The sequence below is a fragment of the Balaenoptera physalus genome (assembly GCF_965194825.1).
Source record: "Balaenoptera physalus genome assembly, chromosome: 5".
NCBI classification, from domain to species: Eukaryota; Metazoa; Chordata; class Mammalia; order Artiodactyla; family Balaenopteridae; genus Balaenoptera; species Balaenoptera physalus.
In genome coordinates this window covers 31,401,210-31,423,315 of record NC_138884.1, presented here as the reverse complement: position 1 = coordinate 31,423,315, position 22,106 = coordinate 31,401,210, and the positions used below count along the sequence as shown (strand labels likewise).

At 46.0% G+C, this 22,106-nt stretch overlaps 1 protein-coding gene and 1 long non-coding RNA gene across 5 annotated transcripts in view; one reads left to right on the top strand and one right to left on the bottom strand.

The window, feature by feature from the left end:
* Window positions 1–7,335, top strand: part of ZNF827 (zinc finger protein 827) — a 205,260-nt gene extending 197,925 nt beyond the window's left edge. Inside the window, exons 12-15 of one of the 4 annotated variants that reach the window (XM_082463292.1) lie at window positions 472–663; window positions 1,011–1,203; window positions 3,197–3,229; window positions 4,730–4,865. In XM_082463292.1, coding sequence (XP_082319418.1) covers window positions 472–663; window positions 1,011–1,203; window positions 3,197–3,212 — 401 coding nt within the window. In that variant the 3' untranslated portion in view covers window positions 3,213–3,229; window positions 4,730–4,865. Of the gene's footprint in view, window positions 1–471; window positions 664–1,010; window positions 1,213–3,196; window positions 3,230–4,729 lie in introns of all 4 variants that reach the window. The other 3 variants (XM_082463293.1, XM_082463290.1, XM_082463291.1) reach the window with 3 other exon arrangements.
* A 1,431-nt stretch (window positions 7,336–8,766) lies between these two features.
* Window positions 8,767–21,587, bottom strand: LOC309661624. Its single transcript, XR_014264111.1, has 3 exons — window positions 15,821–21,587; window positions 15,488–15,643; window positions 8,767–10,783 (listed from the first exon to the last, which is right to left on the bottom strand). It is a non-coding gene; the product is annotated as an uncharacterized lncRNA (long non-coding RNA).
* Between the last annotated feature and the right edge of the window lie 519 nt (window positions 21,588–22,106).

Genomic DNA, 22,106 nt, shown 5'->3' with positions numbered 1-22,106 from the left:
TGCTCCACCACTTCCTAGCCATGTGACCAAGGCCATGTTAACCTGGCTGTGCCTCCCTTCCCTAGTCTGTAAAATGGGGGTGATAATAGTCATGCCTCGTTAGATTTTTGAGAGGATAAAATGAGATAGCGCATTTAAAGCATGATAACCCATTTAACGCATCTAAAGTTTCTAGAACTTGGTAACACATTCATCTTAGCTATTGTTGTCATTTTATTTTAATTCTTATGAGACGCCAATAAACACTTGCCAATTGGATATCTACGCTTGGCCCGAGAACCACAAGTGTCATCACCATAGGTGACTGGGACCTGGGATCCAGCGCTGGGAGAGCTGGAAACCTCAGCTTGTGCTCCCTGAATGATGATGTAGACATGAGGCCCCAAATCCCCCACCCATAATTGCTATTATTCTAGGGTTTTCATCTCCTAAATAACAGACCTGGGTTTGTTTGTTTTTTTAATGTTTCAGGGGAAGACAGGAAGACCCCCAGTGAATCAAACAGCCCCTCTTCATCCTCCCTCTCAGCTCTGAGTGATTCAGCCAACAGCAAAGACGATTCAGACAGCTCCCAGAAAAACAAGAGCGGAAACAACCTGCTGGTCATCTCTGTCGTGCCTGGGAGTCAGCCCTCACTGAATAGTGAGGAAAAGCCAGAGAAAGGTAAGGGAGGAGGTGGGCTGGTCTACTCAACCCTACCCAGTCTGGCGGGGATGACCCAGTCTTGAGAATAAGCCCTTGACAGAAGTGATGTTGGAAAACAGATATTAGGCCTGGGAACAGTATAGTACGTATCACCTAAAATTTACGTGTGCTTTTTGGCTTGATTTGCATCCGTATATGGGGTGGAAAGATGGGGAGTGTGACATTGATTCCAAAGCTGTATGTTTAACTCCTTTTAGCCCGGAGATGCAGGGAACAGTGCCTGGAAGGGTACAGCTGGAGGGTGGGGGGGTCTCTGTCCTACTCCTGCCCTCCTGTCCCTCTGCCCCATGCACCCGTACACCCAGCCTCGGTCCTTTCAGGGTTCGAATGCGTTTTTTGCAACTTTGTCTGCAAGACGAAGAACATGTTTGAGCGCCATCTGCAGATCCACCTCATCACCCGGATGTTTGAGTGTGACGTGTGCCACAAGTTCATGAAGACCCCCGAACAGCTGCTGGAGCATAAGAAATGCCACACTGTCCCCACCGGTGGGCTCAAGTAAGGAAAGCAAGTACAGAACCTTTTACTGTGTTGTTTATTAAACACCCTTTCCCCATCCCTACCCCATCCCCTCCCCTGAAGGTTTTGGGGTCATGGAGAAGGGGGGCTTGGCATGGGGGGCGTTAGTCAGGCACCTCTGCTGCCTTTAGCTGGATAGGAATTAGATCTGCCCCCCAGGAGGTTGGCAGATACCAGCAGGAGAATCCATTTCACAAGACGACTTGCTGAAGCAGCTCGGCACGGGCATGCAAGGGTAGACCCATCCTACACTGCTTGAGTTTTGCTCAGACTTGATTTTAAGGGACTTGGGGGTTAGTGTCCCCAGGTGTAAATCATTACACTGACACTGCACTTCACCCTCTATTTTTTAGATGATTTGCTGCAAGTCTTTTAAATAAGCACTACAGCTACCCCATACACACACCCACCCCCAAATATCGGATCCTTGCCAGTGTGAACAGGCAAGAGGCACCGTTTTTCATGCAAAGATCACGTGCCTCGTGTCTTCCAGCACATATGCCTTATGCCTTCCCAGGAGCTGGAATTGGGATCTCCCTGGTGTAGCCTTCGTGAGATCTGACATTTCCGGTCACATGTTCTTCACAGATCCCCAAAGACCTAGACAATGAGCATCATCATTAACCAATATTTGCAACAAGCCCTCTGGTCTGAAGAGAGACCCATCCGTTATTATCAAATGCACTGTGTGTCTGGCTTGATAATAGGTGCTAAAGGGCAAACAAGGAATAAAACATAATTTCCACCCTCGGGAAATGTACGTCCGAGCACAACCAGAGTTTAATCTTCCCAGTGCTTCTGAAATCAGAGTCCCTGTTCATGAGGCACTCATGGTCTAGTAAAGAGAAAAAAGCATCTGTCACTGGGCACAGAAAGACATACCACTTTCAAAGCATAATTATTCATGTTTGGCTGAAATGATCATGTTATTAAAAGAATGAAAAAAGACATTGTACTTAATAGAAGAACAAAAAAACCTTTTGTTTGTAAACCTTTTTTATCTTTGAAACTCACAACTTGCCAGAGAAGTGGCATGACTGTCCTGAATGGGTGAGGGGTGGAGAGACCCAGAAGGAGCCTGGGAGTCGAGTCGGGGGCTCCGTGCAGGATGGACTCCCCGGGCTCCTGCCTGGTCAGGGGGACCCTCCTCAAGAACTTGCCCAGAGGAGCAACACCTACTGTTGGATCCCATTTTTTCCACCCTTGGGGGTGATTAGGGGGGAGGGGGAGGGGTGGGTAAATGGGATGGGGGGAGGGGCGATTATCATTCCCAACCACCAGTAAATGGGAAATGCCTAGCACGAGCTTATTTGGGAATTTGATTTGGTTTATTCCCACTGTCCCTTTCTAGATATTTGTGTACTCATGTTTAAAAAAAAAAAAAAAAAAAGCCATGTATTTCCGTGGTTGGAGTAGCACTCATTGCCCTGCCCAGACGCCCAGTCACACCCATTACCTGCGGCCCCAGCCAGTTGTGGCTTTGCCAGTCAGGCCCCCTTTCTTCGGGGACCTGAGGAATCCCGAGCCTCCAACCCACTGGGGAGGATGCAGAGTGAACGCTGTTGCTTTTGTGGGTATAAAAGCCCACTTCCCGTACAGCGCTAATGGTCCCCTATGTAATAGTTTATGTTCTAGGATGACCAAGTAGAAGAATACTTTGAAAAAATTGCTAAAGCCTTCTGGCTGTACAGTGCGTCTTTGTTTTGTTTTGTTTCGTTTTCCCTTTGCCGTATCAGAGCATTAATTTGCCTGAGAGAGTGTCTTTACGATAAAAAACGGGAGCACGGAAAACCCTTAGCACTCTGCCTGAGCAGCGAAAGAAAGATTGAGCCGTGGGTCACAGAAATGTCCTTAACGTGAAACAGACTGCCGATGTCTAAATTGCTTTTCTGTGATGGGACTGCTTGTACTCTATATCCTGTTCATAATGCAGATCAAATAAGATTATACTATTATTTTTCTTTTGCCGTAGCTCAGGACAGTGGTGAGTTTCAGACTCCTCTAGGTAAGGCCCAGCTTGGCGTAGGGGTTGTGTGTGCACCTGACCTGGGAATGGGCTTTATATTTCTCTCGTGTGCACTCTTCTGTGAGCTGAGGTTCCGAGGCTAACGGCGGGCTTGGTGCTGAGGAGCAGTGCACGGGCACTGGGTGTGTTGGGCTCTGCTGAAAACCTCTCCAAACCCTCCGAGGACGATTCACTCCCAGGCCCTGCCCTGCAGGTGCCAGGCCAGAGCCGAGGCAGCCACTTTTGCATTTGCATTCTTTTGGTAAAGAGAGCACACACGCTACAGCTATCATATCAGCCACCGACTCGAGCCCGGCAGCTTCTACAGAGCGAAGCTCAGCAGAATCTGTAAACCTGCCCTCCCCGTCCTCCTCGCCCCTCCGGACAGCCGGGAGGCTCGGGGGTAGCGTAGCCTCACTGCCTAGGATGGAGAGACCCAGGCTTTGTCCAAGGGCACAGCCGGCCCGATAAGGCGGCAGAGCTGGGACTGAAACCGGCCCTTCTGGATAGACTCTGCCTAAATTACCCGTAGAGACCAGTCCAGTAATGAATCAGTGCCCACCATGTGCTGAGTACTCTACCAAGCACTGCAGAGAATGCAGAAGAAAAGGGGGACACGGTCCTGCCCGCTGAGGATTTATGATCCCTTTGGATGATTATTAGTTCCATGACGTAATAACACTAATCATTAATAATGCATTAATAATGTCTTCAAGCTCCAGAGAGCAGTCGCCTCCCTCCCCCCCTCCCTCATTCCTAGACGGGCTGGTGGGTGGGCTTCCTTCTGCCGAGCCCGTTGCTGGTCCTCCCCACCCCCTTCCCTGATGGAGACCCCAGGGCTGTAGGAGACAGGTTTTAGGAGCACAGGTCTCTGCATCTACACACACACTCCCACACGCAGACACACACCCAGGCCTTCTCGTCCTAACCACCCTTTAATCAGCACGATTCTGACCCCTACGACTTTCTGTTTGCTGGAGGTAGCTCTCCCCCTATAAGCTGTTCTTCAAAACTCTTAGCCTTTCTGCGTGTGCTTGGTGTGGTGCATGAAAAGTCGATTCTTTGTGTTGCTCCCATCTCGAGGGGAGGTCGTGAGGGTTAGCCCTCGGCCGAGGCCACTGGGGGGGCCGGGGAGGGCTCCGAGGGGCCGGGCGGGGAGGACGGAGGGGAGAACCGCTTAGCCGGGCGCCCCCTCCCGCACTGGCTCTGCTCCCCTTCCTGGGGGCCGGCGTCCGCGGGTGCAGCCAGGAGACCCCGAGCAGGCCGAGGGACGGCTCCGTCCGCCGCAGAGCCAGAAGAGGGTCCTCGTCCCCCACCCCACCCCACCCCCGCAGGAGGCGGCAGGGCCGGGCTGGGCAGGGGGCAGGCCGGGCCTCGGAGCTGGGCGGGCGGCCGAGGGCAGGCTGGTGAGGCGGGGAGCAGCCGGGCGGCCGCCGAGCCCGCGTGGCTGACCCGCCCCCGTCCTTGCTTTCCCCCCCTCCCCCCGCTCCCCGCCCGCAGGTGCCCATTCTGCATTTATTCCACCAACCGCCCCGCCGCCATGGAGTGCCACCTCAAGACCCACTACAAGATGGAGTACAAGTGCCGGATCTGCCAGACGGTGAAGGCCAACCAGCTGGAGCTGGAGACGCACACCCGCGAGCATCGCCTCGGCAACCACTACAAGTGCGACCAGTGCGGCTACCTGTCCAAGACCGCCAACAAGCTCATCGAGCACGTGCGCGTGCACACCGGGGAGCGGCCCTTCCACTGTGACCAGTGCAGCTACAGCTGCAAACGCAAGGACAATCTCAACCTGCACAAGAAGCTGAAGCACGCCCCGCGCCAGACCTTCAGCTGCGAAGAGTGCCTGTTCAAGACCACTCACCCCTTCGTCTTCAGCCGCCACGTCAAGAAGCACCAGAGCGCGGACAGCCCCGAGGAGGACAAGAAGGGCCCGGCTCCGGCCCCCAAGGAAGCCGCCGGCCCCGGGGCCCCGCTCCTCGTGGTCGGCAGCGCCCGCCACCTCCTGTCTCCCCTGTCGGTCATGTCCGCCTCCCAGGCTCTGCAGACCGTGGCCCTGTCGGCCGCCCACGGCGGTGTCGGCGGCGGCGGCGGCGGCGGCGGCTCCGAGCCCAACCTGGCACTCAAGGCCTTGCCCTTGAATGGCTCCCCTTTGCGCTTTGACAAGTACCGGAACTCGGATTTCGCCCATCTCATTCCCTTGACGATGTTATATCCCAAGAACCAGTTGGATCTCACATTCCACCCTCCCCGACCTCAGACTGCGCCGCCCAGCATCCCGTCCCCCAAACACTCCTTCCTCGCCTATCTCGGACTGAGAGAGAGAGCGGAGACTGTCTGAGGGCAGCCGGGCTCTGTACCAAAAACCAAGAGACAGAGACAAAAACACAAAACTCACAGAACTTAAACACAACCCCAGCAGGTGTACGTTGCTGCAAAACCTACAGACCCGCCCAGGTCTGACCACGTGTACTGTATACCTTTAGTGAGGAATAGAGAATTGGCTCTGTGTGTATACCTATTGCATTGACCTGAAAGCTGCTTTATCCAATCTTCAGAGAGGTGACCTACTGCATCCGTCTACCTTCAGAGGCATGCCTCCCCAGCCACACACTCCCACCCTCAGCCCTTCTCCGTCCTTTGAAAGGAAATTCGTCTTGTTAAACCCTAAAGAGAGTGTCCTTAATAGCAATCAGCACTCGTAAGCTTCTGTACCGGTGCATTTTGTTTTCTGTTGGGTGAATGGGGCGTGTGGGCGTTTGTGGATTTGGAAAGAGACAGCCGTGTGTCGTGTGCCATAACATTTGCACATTCTTCGTACTGGCTTCTTTCACAGGGATGAACGTTCTTTGCCCTCCTGGGTTGTTCATCCACGGCAGTCGCTCCCCGAGCTCCTTCATTACCTTCCCCTCTCTATTTTGTGGCTACAGAGTGGTAGGGCCTGGTGCTTAGGCGATGAAGGAATGGTAGACATCTCAGTGCTGCCTGAGATTTCCGACGGAGTCCTGGAGACCTTTTGCTCGCATCTCTGGTTATGAAGATGCGAGCAGTTGAGAGCCCCATCTGGAAGAAATAGCTTGCAGCGCTGCAGCCAACATCACAACACTTAGGTGTGTTTTGTGTGTGTGTCCATACGTATGCAGTGTGTATGGTACACACACACAGTGCATCATTTTTTTAAGGGCAGATTATATATATATATGTATGTGATGTATTAAGTCAGTGGTTACCATTTGTTTGCAGGAAAAGAAAAATTGTATGAGTGAAAAATTTTATGGTTGATAAATCCAGCCAAGGAGATTAAAAGGGGTTTGGATAAATTCTGGGTATAAATGCTCAGACTAAAAAAGAAATGGCAGTTTTGCACAGTGCTTTTGGTCTTGCACTAGTTTTTGTTTCTCATCTGCAAAAAAGAAAAGTAAACTAAAAGGAAGAAAATGTACCTTTTTTATGGAAAGAGTAGACTGTATGTTTGAAACTTTTGTCATAACCTCTTTGACATATAACGACCCAACAAAAAGGTGCTGTTTAGTCCTACCGTTCAGTTTATGCCCCTGAGACGTTTCCGTTGTGTTTGCAGGTCGTCAGGCTATAGCGGTATTCTCCATGTTATTAATAATTCTGTATTCCATTTTGTTAACACCTGGTAGATATAACCTGCTAGGAAGCTAACTTTATACTTATTTAAGCTCTTATTTTGTGGTCATTAAAATGGCAACTTATGTGCAGCACTTTATTGCAGCAAGAAGCAGATACGGATTGGTTGTACAGCCCTTTGCTAGTCTTAAAAAGTAATGGGTGATTTAAAAAGAAGAAAAGGAAAAGAATCTTTGGCTAAACATGTTAATGGCTTGTATTTTTTAAGACAACAGAATTTCCAGTATGAAACAGGCTGAAGAGCAGAAAGAAATGTGCTTTGTATAATAATGAGAAGTTTGGAATATAAAAGTTTATATATTATTTATCTATTGAAGAACTGGTGTACAGGAGGAATGCTTTCTTACTGCGTTGCTGTTTTCCATCATGTGTTATCCTAGGGTTGGGATTTTTTTTTTTTTTTTTCATCTATTCCACCGGGAGAAAATAAAAGCATCCCTAATTTTCTTCCTCTAGTCAGTTTGCTTCACTGAAAGCTCTCCTTGAAATTGGTACCGTTCTACAGGAGTCCAGAAGTCTGTACCTTCTGTCCACACCATGGTCGTCCCCTATACCCACCCTTCCTCCCCCAGACCTAGCAGGTGTGCTACACTTCCCTTGCCAGTCATCCAGCCCTGGCAAACCTGTTTACACTAAGGAGATGTCTCCAGGGGCAGGGAAGCTGAGCCAGCTAGGGCAGGAAGCTCCCGCACCCTAGGTCATCTTCCAGCAGAGACATCTGTTCTTGGCCACGTTTGAAACGTCATTCAACGTCGCCATATCAATGTCTCAGTAAAAGACACTATAGACAGTTATGGACAATACACTCCAAGAATACTGGGCTTATGGGTGGATTGGTTTTTTTAAAGTCACGTCTTTTTCCCCATATAATGGAGAATGTGCCACTTGGCTAATCATGTGCTTTCACAGCTACAAGTTCAGTGATGTCAGGAAAGAGGGCCATGGTGATCCCACAGAGGCTGGCAGAAGGGCGAATCCCACGTGAGCACCAGCAGGTTAAAAACCTGAAGGGTGGCCCTGACAATTAAAACTGCGGATTTTACAGCATGCCACTTGTGCAATACGAGGTCCTAGGGTGAAACTTTCAAGATCGAGAAGGGTTTTGGAAGGAGACAATTACCGCTCAGATGCTTGCCACTGAACTTGTATTTGAATGACTTAGTCATGCTTAATGTAATTGGGCAACTTTTTTAGCACTTTGGAAAGAGTCATCCATCTTTCTGGTAAATTATAAAAGTTTTCTGAGTGAGAAAAGGTGTGTTTGGAGTTTGTTTGACTTTTTATATTATTATTATTGTTATTAATAAAGAAAAATCTACAGCATTTTTCAGACTCCACCGAAGTAATATGTACCCCTGAATTTGGTTTGCAGTTTGATACTCAGGGAAGGATGTATTCCATAGATATCCTTTCCGTGTAGAACACTAATGTCTTTGAGATAGTCACCTGCCAACTAACTTCAATTCTGTTTTCACTATGCATTCTTCAATGAAAGCTAGCTTATTTTTCCATATAGTAATGCAGTTAGAGCTCTCAGCACTTTCTTCTCTCCTTTTTTTAACTCCTCATATTATGTTCAGATGATCATACTGTCAAGGTTTATGTACATTACTGAAAATTTGTATTGTATAAAGCTTTTTGCATTACAAGGCTGTACAGGGTCATTTTGACAGTAACTGGTATATTCCTTTGCATCTTATGTTGCATTGCCAATTTCTAGTGTATCCAGTTTGGAAGTATAATATACTCTAATTAAAAAAAAAAAAAAGGTTGGCTATACTCTTGTTTCTTTTTCTTTCTTGGGTGCCATCCTTGGCTACTTGTTAATCTCACGGTTTTGTCTTGCTTTGTTCTGATTTTCACATTTCAGTGTATTTTAGATAAGTTAAGGAAGCGTCCACTACTAGTTATAACTACTGCAAAATGCAAGTTTTGAACAACCATGGTTCTAATGCAAACTGTTACTATGTAAATCATTCATGGCCATTAGGATCAAGAGCGTATCCATCAATCAGTACAGCTGCAGGCCGGCTCCTTCCTGAAAATACTTAGTGACATTTAAAAGTGTTCACCAGCCTTACCCTCTCCTGCTTAACAGCATTTTATTGACCCCATAGCCATAGGGGGGAAAAGCAGATGAGTAATTCCATTTGTCTTAGTGAAGTCTGGCAACTATGAGACTGTAATGAGGGGGGAAATGATATGCTTTGCAAGCTAAATAATAATCTATCCAAATGCAAGTAAGGGTTCCCCATTCAAAGGAAGGTGCCAGAGAAAGAAACTGAGCCCAAAAGAGAGAAAGAGAGAGTGAGAAAGCACACTGATACGTTGAAACAATTTTTTTAAAAATCCATTTTTAAGTTCTGTCCATTAGAGAACTTCCCCATGAATCCTTGATGGTTGATGAAAAATATAAAGCAGCAAAGGAGAATATTTTGCCTGGTTCACAATTTGCATGCTTCTAAGTATAACGTCCTTGGCTTGTTGGAAGAAATTTTGAACTGCTTCACTCTAACATTTAAAAAGATCAAATTTACCTTTTATAAAATGAGATAATGTAGGAGAACCCACTTTGAAAATGGCCAGACACTATTCTCCCCTTCATTTGTTCATCCAGGAACTGTGTTTAAGTGATTGAATCAAGTTCTCTCACTTGATTCAAATACTCAGTTTGTTTGGGGATGGCTGGTATTTATTGAAAATATTAAAGTAAGTCAGACTTCTTGGCTTTTTGCTAGCACTACAGCAGGCATGGCATCTCATTTTGTGTACGTATTTTTTTCCCTCCGATTCCACACCTACCTCACATTTTCCCTTTGGTTGAAAAAAGCCAGAAGTAGAAAGAAAATAATCATCAGTTTGGCAATTGTTTCCCCTGTTAATGGGCTCCCAGTGACGTTGAGGAGTGGCTGGGATGGGAGCCCATGACAGGACAGACCTCATCCTTCCTCTCCTTCACTCACCCAGAGAGCGCTGCATGTGGACTCCAAGCCAGTCATGCGGCCCCTGTTTGAATTTAATACCAGATCATCCATACTTTTCCTACTGTTGTGTTAAATAAATAGACTGTAAGCGAAGACTCAAGGCCATGTTTTCTATAACGTCTCCACGGCTGATTGGCCCCATTTGGTGGACACCAGAAACCATCCTTGACCGTTTCATAGAGCCGCAGTGCTGGTCACGGGGGAACAAGGAGAAATGTCAAGGCTTGATGAGCACCGGTACCTCCATACCCACAGTCAGGGCGTCACATTAGAACCCTCGCTTGCCAAAGGTCACGTGGGGCTCATGAAGGATTTGCAGGGGGAAGGCATGTCTCCTTAGTGGCCGAAACACAGAATCAAGTCACCTCGGGGCTTTCAGTCCTTGGGGAGGAGCTCATACAAAAGGGGAGGGAGGGATGGAAAGGCACCGCAGCTGAGTGATCTCAACCGTTTGAAGTGGGACATAAGCGGTCAGGGGGCTCGTGCAAAATAAACAAAACCTCATCAGTTTTTCACTCAGAGAATGTAAAACTGGAATCTTTCCCAACGGTGACTTAGAACCTGTGTGCAAAATCGCAGGATCTGAGAATACGCTTGGGATTCGGACTCCATTCCAAGGAGCCATCAACCACAGATGTTCAAGAGACCCCAGCCAATAATCTTTTGCTTATAGAACTGTCTCAAAACAAGAATCTCACGCAAAGTGAGCTTTATTTTGCAAGTAATTACAATTCACTAAGAAAGCAAATGTCCATAATGCAGGCCCTGGGGTAAATAAAATGTGGCTCTGGGGACCTAGGGGCCCATTCTTCTCCCGTCCAAGGTCTGAATTATATGAGGTTATCAATCAGGGTCTCTTCTTTATGAGGTAGTAGTTCTCCCATTCATAATTCTTTCTTGATAGTTGGATCTGTAAAACAGGAAAATGTCAATCCTGCTCATGTTGGTAGGAGCTGCAAAGGAGAAAAGGAAAATCAATTGCTGTATCCCCTTAGAATTCCTTTTTTGATGGAGTTAAGGTAAGTATAGTTAATTCGTTGTCAGTTTTCAATAGAATTATAGAACTAGAACACAGAATCTATCTCAGTTCATACCTCTAAATTATTTTCCCCTACACCAGCCCCTACAGGTGGCTTTCTACCCTATTTAGTGAGACTATCTGGATTACAGATAATGTTATCCAACCACAAAAGACATTCCTGTGGAGTTAGATCGCCTGAGTTTGAAGTCTGACTCGAAAGCACCTTATAAAAAGAAAGATTGAACTAGATGGTCTCTAAGACCCCTTCCACCCTAACAGATAACATATAATATACGAAGATTCCATTACTCTTTCTAAACAAGCAAAAGTCAGTAGTCTTTTGAAGCAAAAGTGGTCACAAAGCAGAATCCTTGCAGGGCAGTTAGAGCAAAAAATGGCACCTCAACATTTTCAAGCCACAACAGACTTAAGGGAGAAAACAATGACTAAAAATATTTTTTTGCCCACTTCAGAGTTTGGGAGGCCTAAAATGTGTCTCTTCTGATTAAACACTAAGTCATCATGCTTGGATTGCCTGCAGTCATCTTGAGGGTGGCTTAAACGTATTTTACCAAACTATGGGTACTTAATCTGGTGAGGTGAGTTGGGGGTAGCCAGGTGGGGATGGAAAGGTTTTGCCCTGCCCATCTTCATCTCTCTAACTCTGCCCCCTCCTTCTCCCACCACCTGCTTCCAACCTCCTCACAGTACAGCTGTGACTGCTCAGCTCTCTGCCGACCATGTTTCAGATGTTTTTCTGGGGAAGAGCAAATGGTTTCTTTTAACAGGTAATGAAAGACATTTTAGTTTTAACATAATGAAAGAATATATTGATACTATTCTCATTTTGCCACTTTTTGAGAAAGACTCTCAGCCCAAGAACTCTAAGCACATTATCAAAGCTCCCAGGCTCTTCCATTGGATAGAAAGGCTCCATGTGTTTTACAGAGACACAGGAAATATCCGATCTGTCCCCATCATCAGACAAGCAAAACTAAAAGAGTAAACACTGGGCTAGGGCCTGAGAAATTTATCTAGGCATCCTCCAGCCTGAATTCTAGAATGATGTCTCTCCAGTCTGAAAGATTTCTAGATAAGAGATGCCATCACTTGGCTTCAGTGTTCTCTTATTTTTATTTAACTGCAATTCCTAATTAGTGGTCTACAGACTTCTCAGTGTGTATTATAAAGGAGCATCAGGGACTTCCCTGACGGTCCAGTAGTTAAGTCTTAGCTTTCCAATGCAGGGGGTGCGGGTTCGAGCTAAGATCTCACATGCCTCGCGGCCAAAAAACCAAAACATAAAACAGAAACAATATTGTAGCAAATTCAATAAAGACTTTAAAAATGGTCCACATCAAAAAAATCTTAAAAAAAAAAAAAATAAAGACCATCAAGTCCCCTGTCCCCTTATGTCCCACTTCAAATAGAATGCCTATTAGAACATTCCCCATGCAATGAGTTTAATCAGCATTTGTAGCCTCTCTCTCTCTTTTCTGGGTTCTACTAAAAAGCTGAACCCTGACATTTATTTTGGAAAGAAATTCCAGAAATAAAGGTGGGAAACTAGATTCAAGCAAGTAAGAGGGGAAAGCCAATCCCAGGGCACATCGGTGAGTTAGTCATCACTGTGAACAACTGGGATGCAGTCCGTCTGGGAAACCTCACGAGGAGCTTTGTAAATAAATGTATTTCAGAATTGACAGCCCAGGGGAGAGAAGGGAGAAGGGGCCGGAGTAGCCGCAGCGAGTGTTAACTCCCTTGCACTTCCAGCTTTGCCCATGATTTGGAGTGGCTGAGTAGGTCCCCACAGACAGCCACAGCGGTGGCAAAGAAGCCAGTGGTGCAGAAAGCAAGAGCTGCTTGGTGAAGCTGATGGAAGGTGCTGTCAATCACACCCGACCGTAGCCGGTTGCTACAGCAAAGGCTGGAGTAATAAGGTGAGTTTGTGAGATGCCGAACAATAGGCATCTGATAAAATGGTCATATTTGGCTTAAATGTCGGCATCACTTTAGCCTCTAAACCAACGTTGGCTACACATCCGACCTATTAGGTTAGCTTGAAGCTCTTCTCCTTTCCTCCGCTGGGAGCTGGGCAGAGCCAAGGCAGTGTTGGGTCATGGTGCAATGGAAGGGAGGAGGTGGCACATGAGAAGCAGGTGAAGGCCCTCTCACCTGTATGGCGCAGTTTAGAGTCCTCCCTCCTTTGGCGTTTGCTTTTTGATTTCTCTAACGAGATCGAGCCCTTCTAGGACTTGATTAAGGGGAAATCACTTGACAGGGACATGGGCTGTCTCCCACCTCAGAGAGCCTCCTTGACCTGGGAAAGCCCCATGAGAGCCCAAAATGAGACCAGCGGCGAGGGGCCATCCCCCAGACTCGGTGGCCACCTTAAGGCCAAGCAAAAGGCAACCTGGTGGCTCTCCTAGGTCCTAACTTCTCGTGAATGCAGGTCCAGCAAAGGGGTTGGCAGCCAGAACTCATTTAGGAATAAAAAAGTTACATTTGCCTGGCATTTTCTTTGCACTATGTATCTCCCACGGGAACCTGGGGCTGAACAACGAGGTGTCTGTCCTCATGGAAAACAACTGACTGAAAATTGAAATGTTCAGATATTTCACCTGTTTCTTTCCATCTCTAACCCACAACTGGCAGTCCTTTCACTAATGGAAGATTGGGCTAAGCATGGTTACATAGAACATAGACAGACTGCATAGAGAACATACACAATACAGATATAAACATTATAGATTTGCATTTGTGTGAGAGCATCCAGAAGGAAGACCATGAATTTTATTATTCTGGAATTCACAATATTAAAAGATAGTATTTTTCATTTTTCCTTTGTACTGCTGAAAATAAATACAGGTTGATGAAAGAGTAACATATGAAAAGAATAATTAAGGGTCAAAGAAATCTCATTAATCAGAATATCCTCTTGCCCATCTTTTCTACAATTAAATAAATGGGCATAGCAATGGGTCATCACCATACTATTGGTCAAGGTCCCATCTCTTTATGGCATCAGGCAATAGACATGGCAGCAATCACTGAATATGCAGGAGTCTTGGTTACGCAAAGAGGCCAATGTGTCTTTTTAAATGGGCAGAATAATAATTTCCCGTTGATGAAGGACTTTACAATTTGGCGTGTCTGCCTGTGAGGAAGGCTAAATTGTGTTTATGCGTGATTTTGTGTCACAGGATCCTGCCTTTAAATATGAGTTCCTCACATTACCCATAATCCACTGCCTCGCTCATTATTATTCTCTGCACCTGTTCTCCATAACCCAGAGTTTCCATCCCAGTTGCCATGTTCTAAAGCAAGCCCAAGCCTATCCAACCAATCACTTCTCCCTGCAAACCCCAGACTCCACTTCCACTCTAACCTTGACCAATTTCTCTCCTTTGCATTCATTATTTAGTGAGCAACCAATATGCGGAAAGTCATGTGCTGGCAGCTGGTAAGAAACAGAGATAAGTAAGATACATTCCCTAGCTTTGAGGCATTTACCAACGCATAGAAGAAATGCACTTTTGAGCAAATGCATTATAATACCAGGAAAAAATATGCATAAATTGCTATAGAAATATTGAATAAAGAGTGACTACTTCCAACCAGGGTGACAGGAGGCTTTGTGGGGGACAGAGCATGCCAACTGTAATCTAAAGGCTGAGTAGGATTCTCAGAGGCGGGAAAAGTGGGGAGGGCATTCCAGATTGAGAGAACAGCTTGAGGAAAAGCAAGAAGGTGAGAAATTGCATGGTGGGTTCTGTTGTGCTAGAAGATTATAATGAAACCAAACAAAGCCAGCTTGTGCAGGGCTTCGAATCCCTTGTTAAGGAGCCTGAACATCTAAACGACTCTCTAGTTAATAAGAGCTAAGAAAAAATTTTGAGGAGGAGAATGGCAGGATCTGACCTGTGTGTTAGGAAGATAATTCTAGCAGCGCTGCAAAAGGAGGACTCGAAAGACAAAAAAGAACCCGAGAGACGTGGTAGGTTCAAATATCCTGAACTGAAGGCATCATGTTCTCCCTTAAATCTGCCCCTTAAGCATGTGTTCTTTAGACCAATAAGGGCACACCCACCCTCCAAGTTACTTGAGCTCCAAAACTTGGGGTCAACTTTGCCTCCTTCTGTCTCTCCTCTGCCTTTCTCTTCCTCCCTTGCTTTGGACGCTAATCCATCAAATTCCTGCTCATTTTATCTGCCAAGACTTGTCTGAATCTCTCCTGTCTTTTCCCCTCTTCACATCTTGGCGCAGGTCCTCGGCATCCTTGCCAGGTGTCTCACAATAATTTCCTCTCTGAATAGGAGAGAGGGTAGAAAAGCCTGTGAAGAAGGTATTCCAGAGATTGGAAGAAAGTTCGTGATCAGACTTGTAGATACAAAGGTGGTATTTGGAGCCAGCGGCGAGGGTGACAACACGATGGCGGCAAGAGCAACAACAACAAAGGCACCAAAGACAGAACCTTGGGAGATGCCAACTTTACAGGAGGAGGAGGCCACACAGGAGACTGAGGAGCAACGATCAGAGAAGTCACGGCCGAGCACAGCGCTTAGAAGGAGCCGCGGGAAGAGGGTCACTTACATGAAATTGCACAGAAGGATGAGGAGGCTGAGGTTGAATTGCACAGCCTTTACCGATTTGCTGGTCCTTGGTGATCTTTCAGGATGCAGTGTCAGTGACAGGTTGTGGGTGGAAACCAAATTCCAACAGGTTAAAGAATGAATTGATGGTGAGCAGCTGGTGACAAGGAGAAAAGTCTACTCTTGTATTAAGTTTGGTAGTGAAAGAAAAAAAAAAATCATGCGTGCCTCGTACTTGCCCAAAGATGTCAAATCATCCCTTCCCTCTCAGGGAGATCTAACCTGTCCCATTCCCTACTTCACAGTCCTTCGAAGAGAAGAGAAAGCTGCTGACCTTACAATCCCAGCCATGCTCCAAACCAATTTTCCTCATCATTTTTGGTATAATTCATCCTGTGAAGTGCGTGTGGTCTGTCTTCATACCATCCCTGCTCTTGCTATCTGCCTGGACCAGTTTCTGTCAGTCAAAGACATCTGCAGGAAAAGGGCTGCATGGGTAAAATTTAGCAGTACTTCTCTTACATACAAGAGTCTCGAGGATTGCAAAAAAAGAAAAATGGTCAAGGGATGGAAAGCAACCCCCCCCCCACTACTGTGGCCAGAATGATAAAATAATAAGGAGTCCAGTGTGAAAAGATGAAGGCTTAGAAAGGAATATGATAGGTCTCTTAAACGACATGATGGAGGGACTTCCCTGGTGGTCCAGTGGTTAAGACTCCATGCTTCCACTGTGGGGGGCACAGGTTTGATCCTGGTCGGGGAACCAAGATCCCACACGCAGTGCAGCCCGGCTTAAAAAAAAAAAAGAAGAAAGAAAACACATGATGGATATGGCCAGAAAGGACAGACTCAGTCACCAAATTCCAGAAGATTAGACCTCAGGGGTAAATCCTGAAGCTTAAAAGTGATTGTTTATGTTGGAGCCCTGGTCTCACGCTACCCTGACTGTCATTTCCTGATGCGTTGCAAACCCCACCTTTGTGGAGAGCAGTGGGTCTCCAGCCCTTCTAGGATGCACACCACTCAGCTGGGGTAAAAGAGCTACAACTCAGCGATCCTCCCCGTGCCTGCTGCCAACTCGCCAACAGGAAAAAAATAACCCTCATCAGACATAATGGAAAGAAACGTACAGGGTTTTATGAGCTGGAAGTGAAATAATCTGTTTCTTATTAAACATCATGAGAAAATTATTAATTCATGCCAGAAACACAAATATAAATATTATCATATTGAAAGCGTTTATTCTGAAGGAGACCATCTGGCAGGGCCTCACAGACCACACTTTGACAAGCAGAGTGTATGTGTCACCCTGGCGGGCTCTTCCATTAAAGCAGTGAATCCAGAGGAAGTGAAAATGGAAGGGTTTTTAAAGGGGAGTACTTTGCAGTAATGACATCTGCTAGATACTTATCACATGTTTCTCTAGAGGTGGGCCAGCTTGTACAAATGCTATTATATGAAAACTTAAATGTTCAAAACAAGGGGTAGCGATTATTTCAGAATCTCTCCCCTTAAAATTGGATTCTCTTCTTGGGTACCAAATTCCAGAAGAGTATATACCTGCAAATCTATAGAGCATTCATTGCTCAACATAAATGTAGGAGGGAAGATGAAGGAAAATGTAGGAAAGAGAAGACACAATTATAGATTAACCAAAAATTGAAAATACAGAATCCTGAAAATATGAAGTAAATGCATGGTTCTTTTTGGTAAAATGCAGTTTTAAAAACCTCACACTGTCATTTTTTTTTTTTTTTTTAATTTATTTTTGGCTGTGTTGGGTCTTCGTTTCTGTGCGAGGGCTTTCTCTAGTTGCGGCAAGCGGGGGCCACTTTTCATCGCGGTGTGCGGGCCTCTCACTGTCGCGGCCTCTCTTGTTGCGGAGCACAGGCTCCAGACGCGCAGGCTCAGCAATTGTGGCTCACGGGCCCAGTTGCTCCGCGGCATGTGGGATCTTCCCAGACCAGGGCTCGAACCCGTGTCCTCTGCATTGGCAGGCAGATTCTCAACCACTGCGCCACCAGGGAAGCCCCTGTCACTTTTTTGCGGGAAGGCAGGGGGATATCTATAATTTGGAAAACATCCCCCTCTCTGGAGACAGATGGAGCACTGTTTACACACGAAGTGGAGGAAACCCTGCACTCCAGAAAAGAAGAAATGCTGATGGCAGCTTGAAGAAATGCCCGATTCCCTTGAGGATCCACGTGGACCGTTTTCATCTGCCTGCCCTACATTCTCAGAAGACTCTGAGCTTAATTTTGCTCACATCCTCTGCCTTCACTTGCTCCAAGGTGCTACTGTTGGTTGAATATCAGTGCTGTGTTGGAACCTTTCCCAAATCTCTCTCCTCTATGTCACAAATCAAGTCCAATGGGTAGTCCTAGAGAATCTCTGAAGAACAATTCCTCAGTCTAGAATAACGGAGGTCAGCAGAGCCGACCCTGATGGGCTTCCAGTACTTGAGAGTTTACTCCCATCTTGGCCCTAACCCAAGACCACCAGGCATCCACCTACCAAAGTTCAATCGCTACATATGGAGTCATCTGAAAAGGGCCACATGACACACCAAAACGATATTAATAGGATATACTCCATTCCTACTTACTTAGGCCTGTCTCAAATGCTAGTGAGAATGCCAGCATCTATCAACGAGGAGCTCCGTGTCTGTCAGGGGTTTTGAGGCTACATGGTAGTTGGGGTTACTCAAGCCCTAATTACCTTTTAGTTAGGAGAGTGAGTAATTCAGATTACATTCTCTTCTCTTACTGTCTCTTCATATCAAACACTTTAGTGTGTATATTAGAAGTCGAAGAAATGGCCCCCATCCAATCCAAATCTCCTAGGAGAATTTGGAACCTCAATGTTAACACCTGTATTCCTCATATTTTTAAACGTTTAATAACTATCTTTAGTCCTTTTCAAAAGGTAAGACACGCACATGATAAATAAAAACCAACCCAATGATTATGTTTCAGGAAGAATAATTGTGTTTGCATCTTCTGCTTTTCCTTTGCTCAAAGATACTCTGGGTTGAGCCTTTCCTAAATCTCTCTCCTGTATGCCACATACAAACTCCAATGGGTGGACTGAGAGAATTTATAGAATGAATTCCTCAGGCTAGAATAGTAAGCTTCTGGGGGTGGGGGGGTGAGGCGGGGGATGGCAGAGCTTCATACACCAGAACTTAAGCCAAGGGTCCTGACCTGCTATAAGTCTGGTCACTGTTCTGCCATCTTTGTCCAAATTTATGATCTATTCAGGACAGCTCATTTAGTGACAAATGAGATTACAGGAATGAGGGAACAAACTATTTGCCTATGCTTCTTATAAGCTATTAGTCATAAAAAGGAATATTTAGGTAGGTAGATGAAGGATGAGTAAGAGAGAGAGAATGAGAGTTACAGAGAAATGGCAGGAATTTGGAGCATCTAATTTCATTTCCTCATTATATACAAGAAGAAACTGTGGCATGTGGGGGAAGGTCAGAGAGGAGAGAGAGAGAGACAGAATGAAACAAAGATATTTGCTTAAAAATTTATAAAAATAATAATTTTTTCTATAAGTCATATTAACCCAAGGTGGTCTTATGGTTCAGTTTCAGCACCAAATCCCAGAAAAACAGTCCCACAGAAAAAAATATAATTAACAGCAATTCAAGTCTTAGCCTCTCCATAAAACACCAGGGAAGGGAGTACATTCTTAATGTATATCCAAAGATCTTAAAGATCTTCTTAAGACATTTTCTTCACCTCACTGACAATGAACTCCTCCAAACCTACTCTTCTCACTCTCTCTAGAACCCCTTAAAGTTCTGCCCAAAGTTCAGGCCACATAGCCACTTCTCTCTCCTCCTCAGAACCTTTATATAGATCAATTTAACCTTTCTGGTTTATTCCTCACCACCCCACATCCTGGAACTAAAGGTTTGGGCCTTCAGATTGAAAGAGCCTATCAGTATCAAGGAGGATAAACTTAAAAAATAAACTCACAAATAGAGACATCATAATAAAACTCCAGAACATCAAGGTGAAAAAGACAGTGCTAAAAGAGTCTACAAAGGAGTGAGAGTCAGATCAACCACAGAAGTTTCAAGAAAATAATGGAACAATAGCTTAGAAATGCTCAGGAAAAATGAATTTGGACTTAGAGTTCCATAACAAACCAAACTAACACTGGAGAGAGATGAAAATAAACTCTCAGGAAAGTTTATTATCCACAGACACTCTCTGGTGGAGAAAGGAGAAGAACAAAGGAAAACCTACCAGAGAATGTACTCCAGCCAGAAGAAAAATGAATCCAAATGATAATGAAGGGGTAAAGGAGAATATATTCGTTTTTTATTTTTGCAATTAAAAAGTAACTTTTGAAAAGATTGGGGAGAAAGAAAAATAGGAAATACAACTTAATTCTTGACTTTTATATCCATTCCATTTTACCTTTGTATAATATGTCATTACAGTTTACAAAATGCTTTCAGATAACCTGTCAGTAGCCATAATCACAGGACCTACAAAAATATGTTTTAAGAGGGACCATGTTGGAACAAATAATAATTCCAATAAAACCTGGAATTGCCCTTCCTGAGGGTGGTAATGCTCTTCTTGCCATGGAAGCTGACTGCCTTGCACCAATCATCATGATGACAATGACAGTGGCTCTGAGGAGGGGCGATGAATGTCAGGTTTAGTAGACTGTTTTTCTTACTCTGCCTACCAAGTTGGACTAGATTATGAATTGGTAGGGAAGGAGCTCAACAGAAGTTAAGAACTATAAAATTTCAGACCAGCTGATGCACTGAAAAGGGACTCGTTAGCCGCTCAGGCTATGAGGGCTGGGGACTAGAAACCTCTCGCTGCCGGGATGTAGCCAAAGGGACCCACTCTGTGCAAGAGGTCGGCTAATAAAAGATCTTAGGCTCCACAAAGGCTTCTGTTGAGAGGTCTATGGTGCTATTGCCTATGATGACACACACGATGAATTTAGGGCTTGGAATCTCTCGCTTGAACTTTTTGACGCCATCCCGGTGTGTGCCAGAAAAAGAGCAGCTGTCGAAAAGCAAACATTTTCCTGTCTCTAAAAATAAAATGCTGGCAACACTTCAGACCCCTGTGCCAAGATCTGGCCCTTCCCAGGATAAACAATAGGTGGCTAAGCTGATCGGAGGCAGGCACTGAGCCCTAGGTCCAGCCTGGAATGCCTAGGTGCGGCCATGTGCAGCTGTAAAGCTAGAAGCCGGAGGGGGCCCTCCCTTCTCCACAGCTGATGGAGGGCAGCTCCAGCCCCCCAGCCAGGGACCAGCTGCAGCAGACTTGGGTTACACCAGAAACCTTGACGCAGCTGAGGTCATAGAACTCCCACCAACCCCTGCCCTCACAGCCCTGGGGTGCACGGTGACGGATCTGAGGGACTGTGAGATCCCGTCCAGAGAAAGTTCCCTACGAAGGAAAGTTTCATAAGGATCTATCTGCATACATCACTCAGGGCTGTGGCCATCCCCCGTCAAAACCCATCATGCCCAGCTGAGAGCCCTCACCTCCTAGGCACAGGCCCCATAAACCACCTTAGCGTGGAGATGCTATAATAAGTCATCCTTCCCACTCTAATTCCCTCCCAGCTCGTCAAATGCTTCTACAGCCCCTGTGCCTTGTCATTAGGGTTCAAATCTTCCCGAGACCATAAGCTTGGCTTTTTGCTGGTTTGGGGAGTTAAAAGGGCTAAGAGGCGGTTAGGGGAAGAGAGGGACTAAAATACAGCAAATATTTGCAGACATAATCACTCCAGAAACATGCTTCAGTGGAACAGAGTGTAGGGCCCACCCAGATGACGGATGTCACTCACCCAAGTGTCATATCATAAATAAAACTGAATGAGCCCATTCTCCTGCGGAACCAGAGTGACGCCTGTTCACACTATAAATATTTATGTAGTCATGGTCCTTAAAAGACTTGATTTTTCCAGGTAAGTAGACTTTAATGAAAAAGTTAAGCAGAGCTTTTCCTGCCATTACGGAACAGTCGCTGCAGCTTTTCAACGGGTATTCCACGGAAAGGAAAAGAAAAAGAAGAAAGAAGAAAAGGAAAAAAATAAGGCTCCTTCCCAGGAGGCTGAGCACAAGAAAATACTTGTCACCCAAGTTCAGACCCCTCCCACCACCTCTGCCAGGTGAGACCATCTCCTTATTGCTCTCAGCTCTCTCTGCCTGCCTTAGTTACAGAAACAATGTACACCTCACCCCATTACTCTGCTCACTGGAGAAGCATTCTCAGAACGTGAGGATGTGCGTCTGGGTGTCTGGGAGTGTTCTTGTAAAGTCCACCACTCCTGCTTTTATCTGCTCCTGATTGCATGAAGCAGGGCACCCCAGAAACCCTGCCAGCATCTGACCCGCTTTTCCTGCTCTCTTCACCTCACACCCTCCGCCAAGAGCAAACCCCCCTTGGGCTCCCAGCAGCGCTGTCATTCTCCCCTCCTCCAAGGCACTGTGGCAATCCTGCCACCTGGAGCTCCGGAGCCATTGTCTCCACAACAGTTCATGCTAATTTTCATGTCACTTTGCAGTTTACTCATCTCTTCAATGTACCAAAACCCTAGCCCAAGTCCACCAAGCCAGTTGCTTTCCC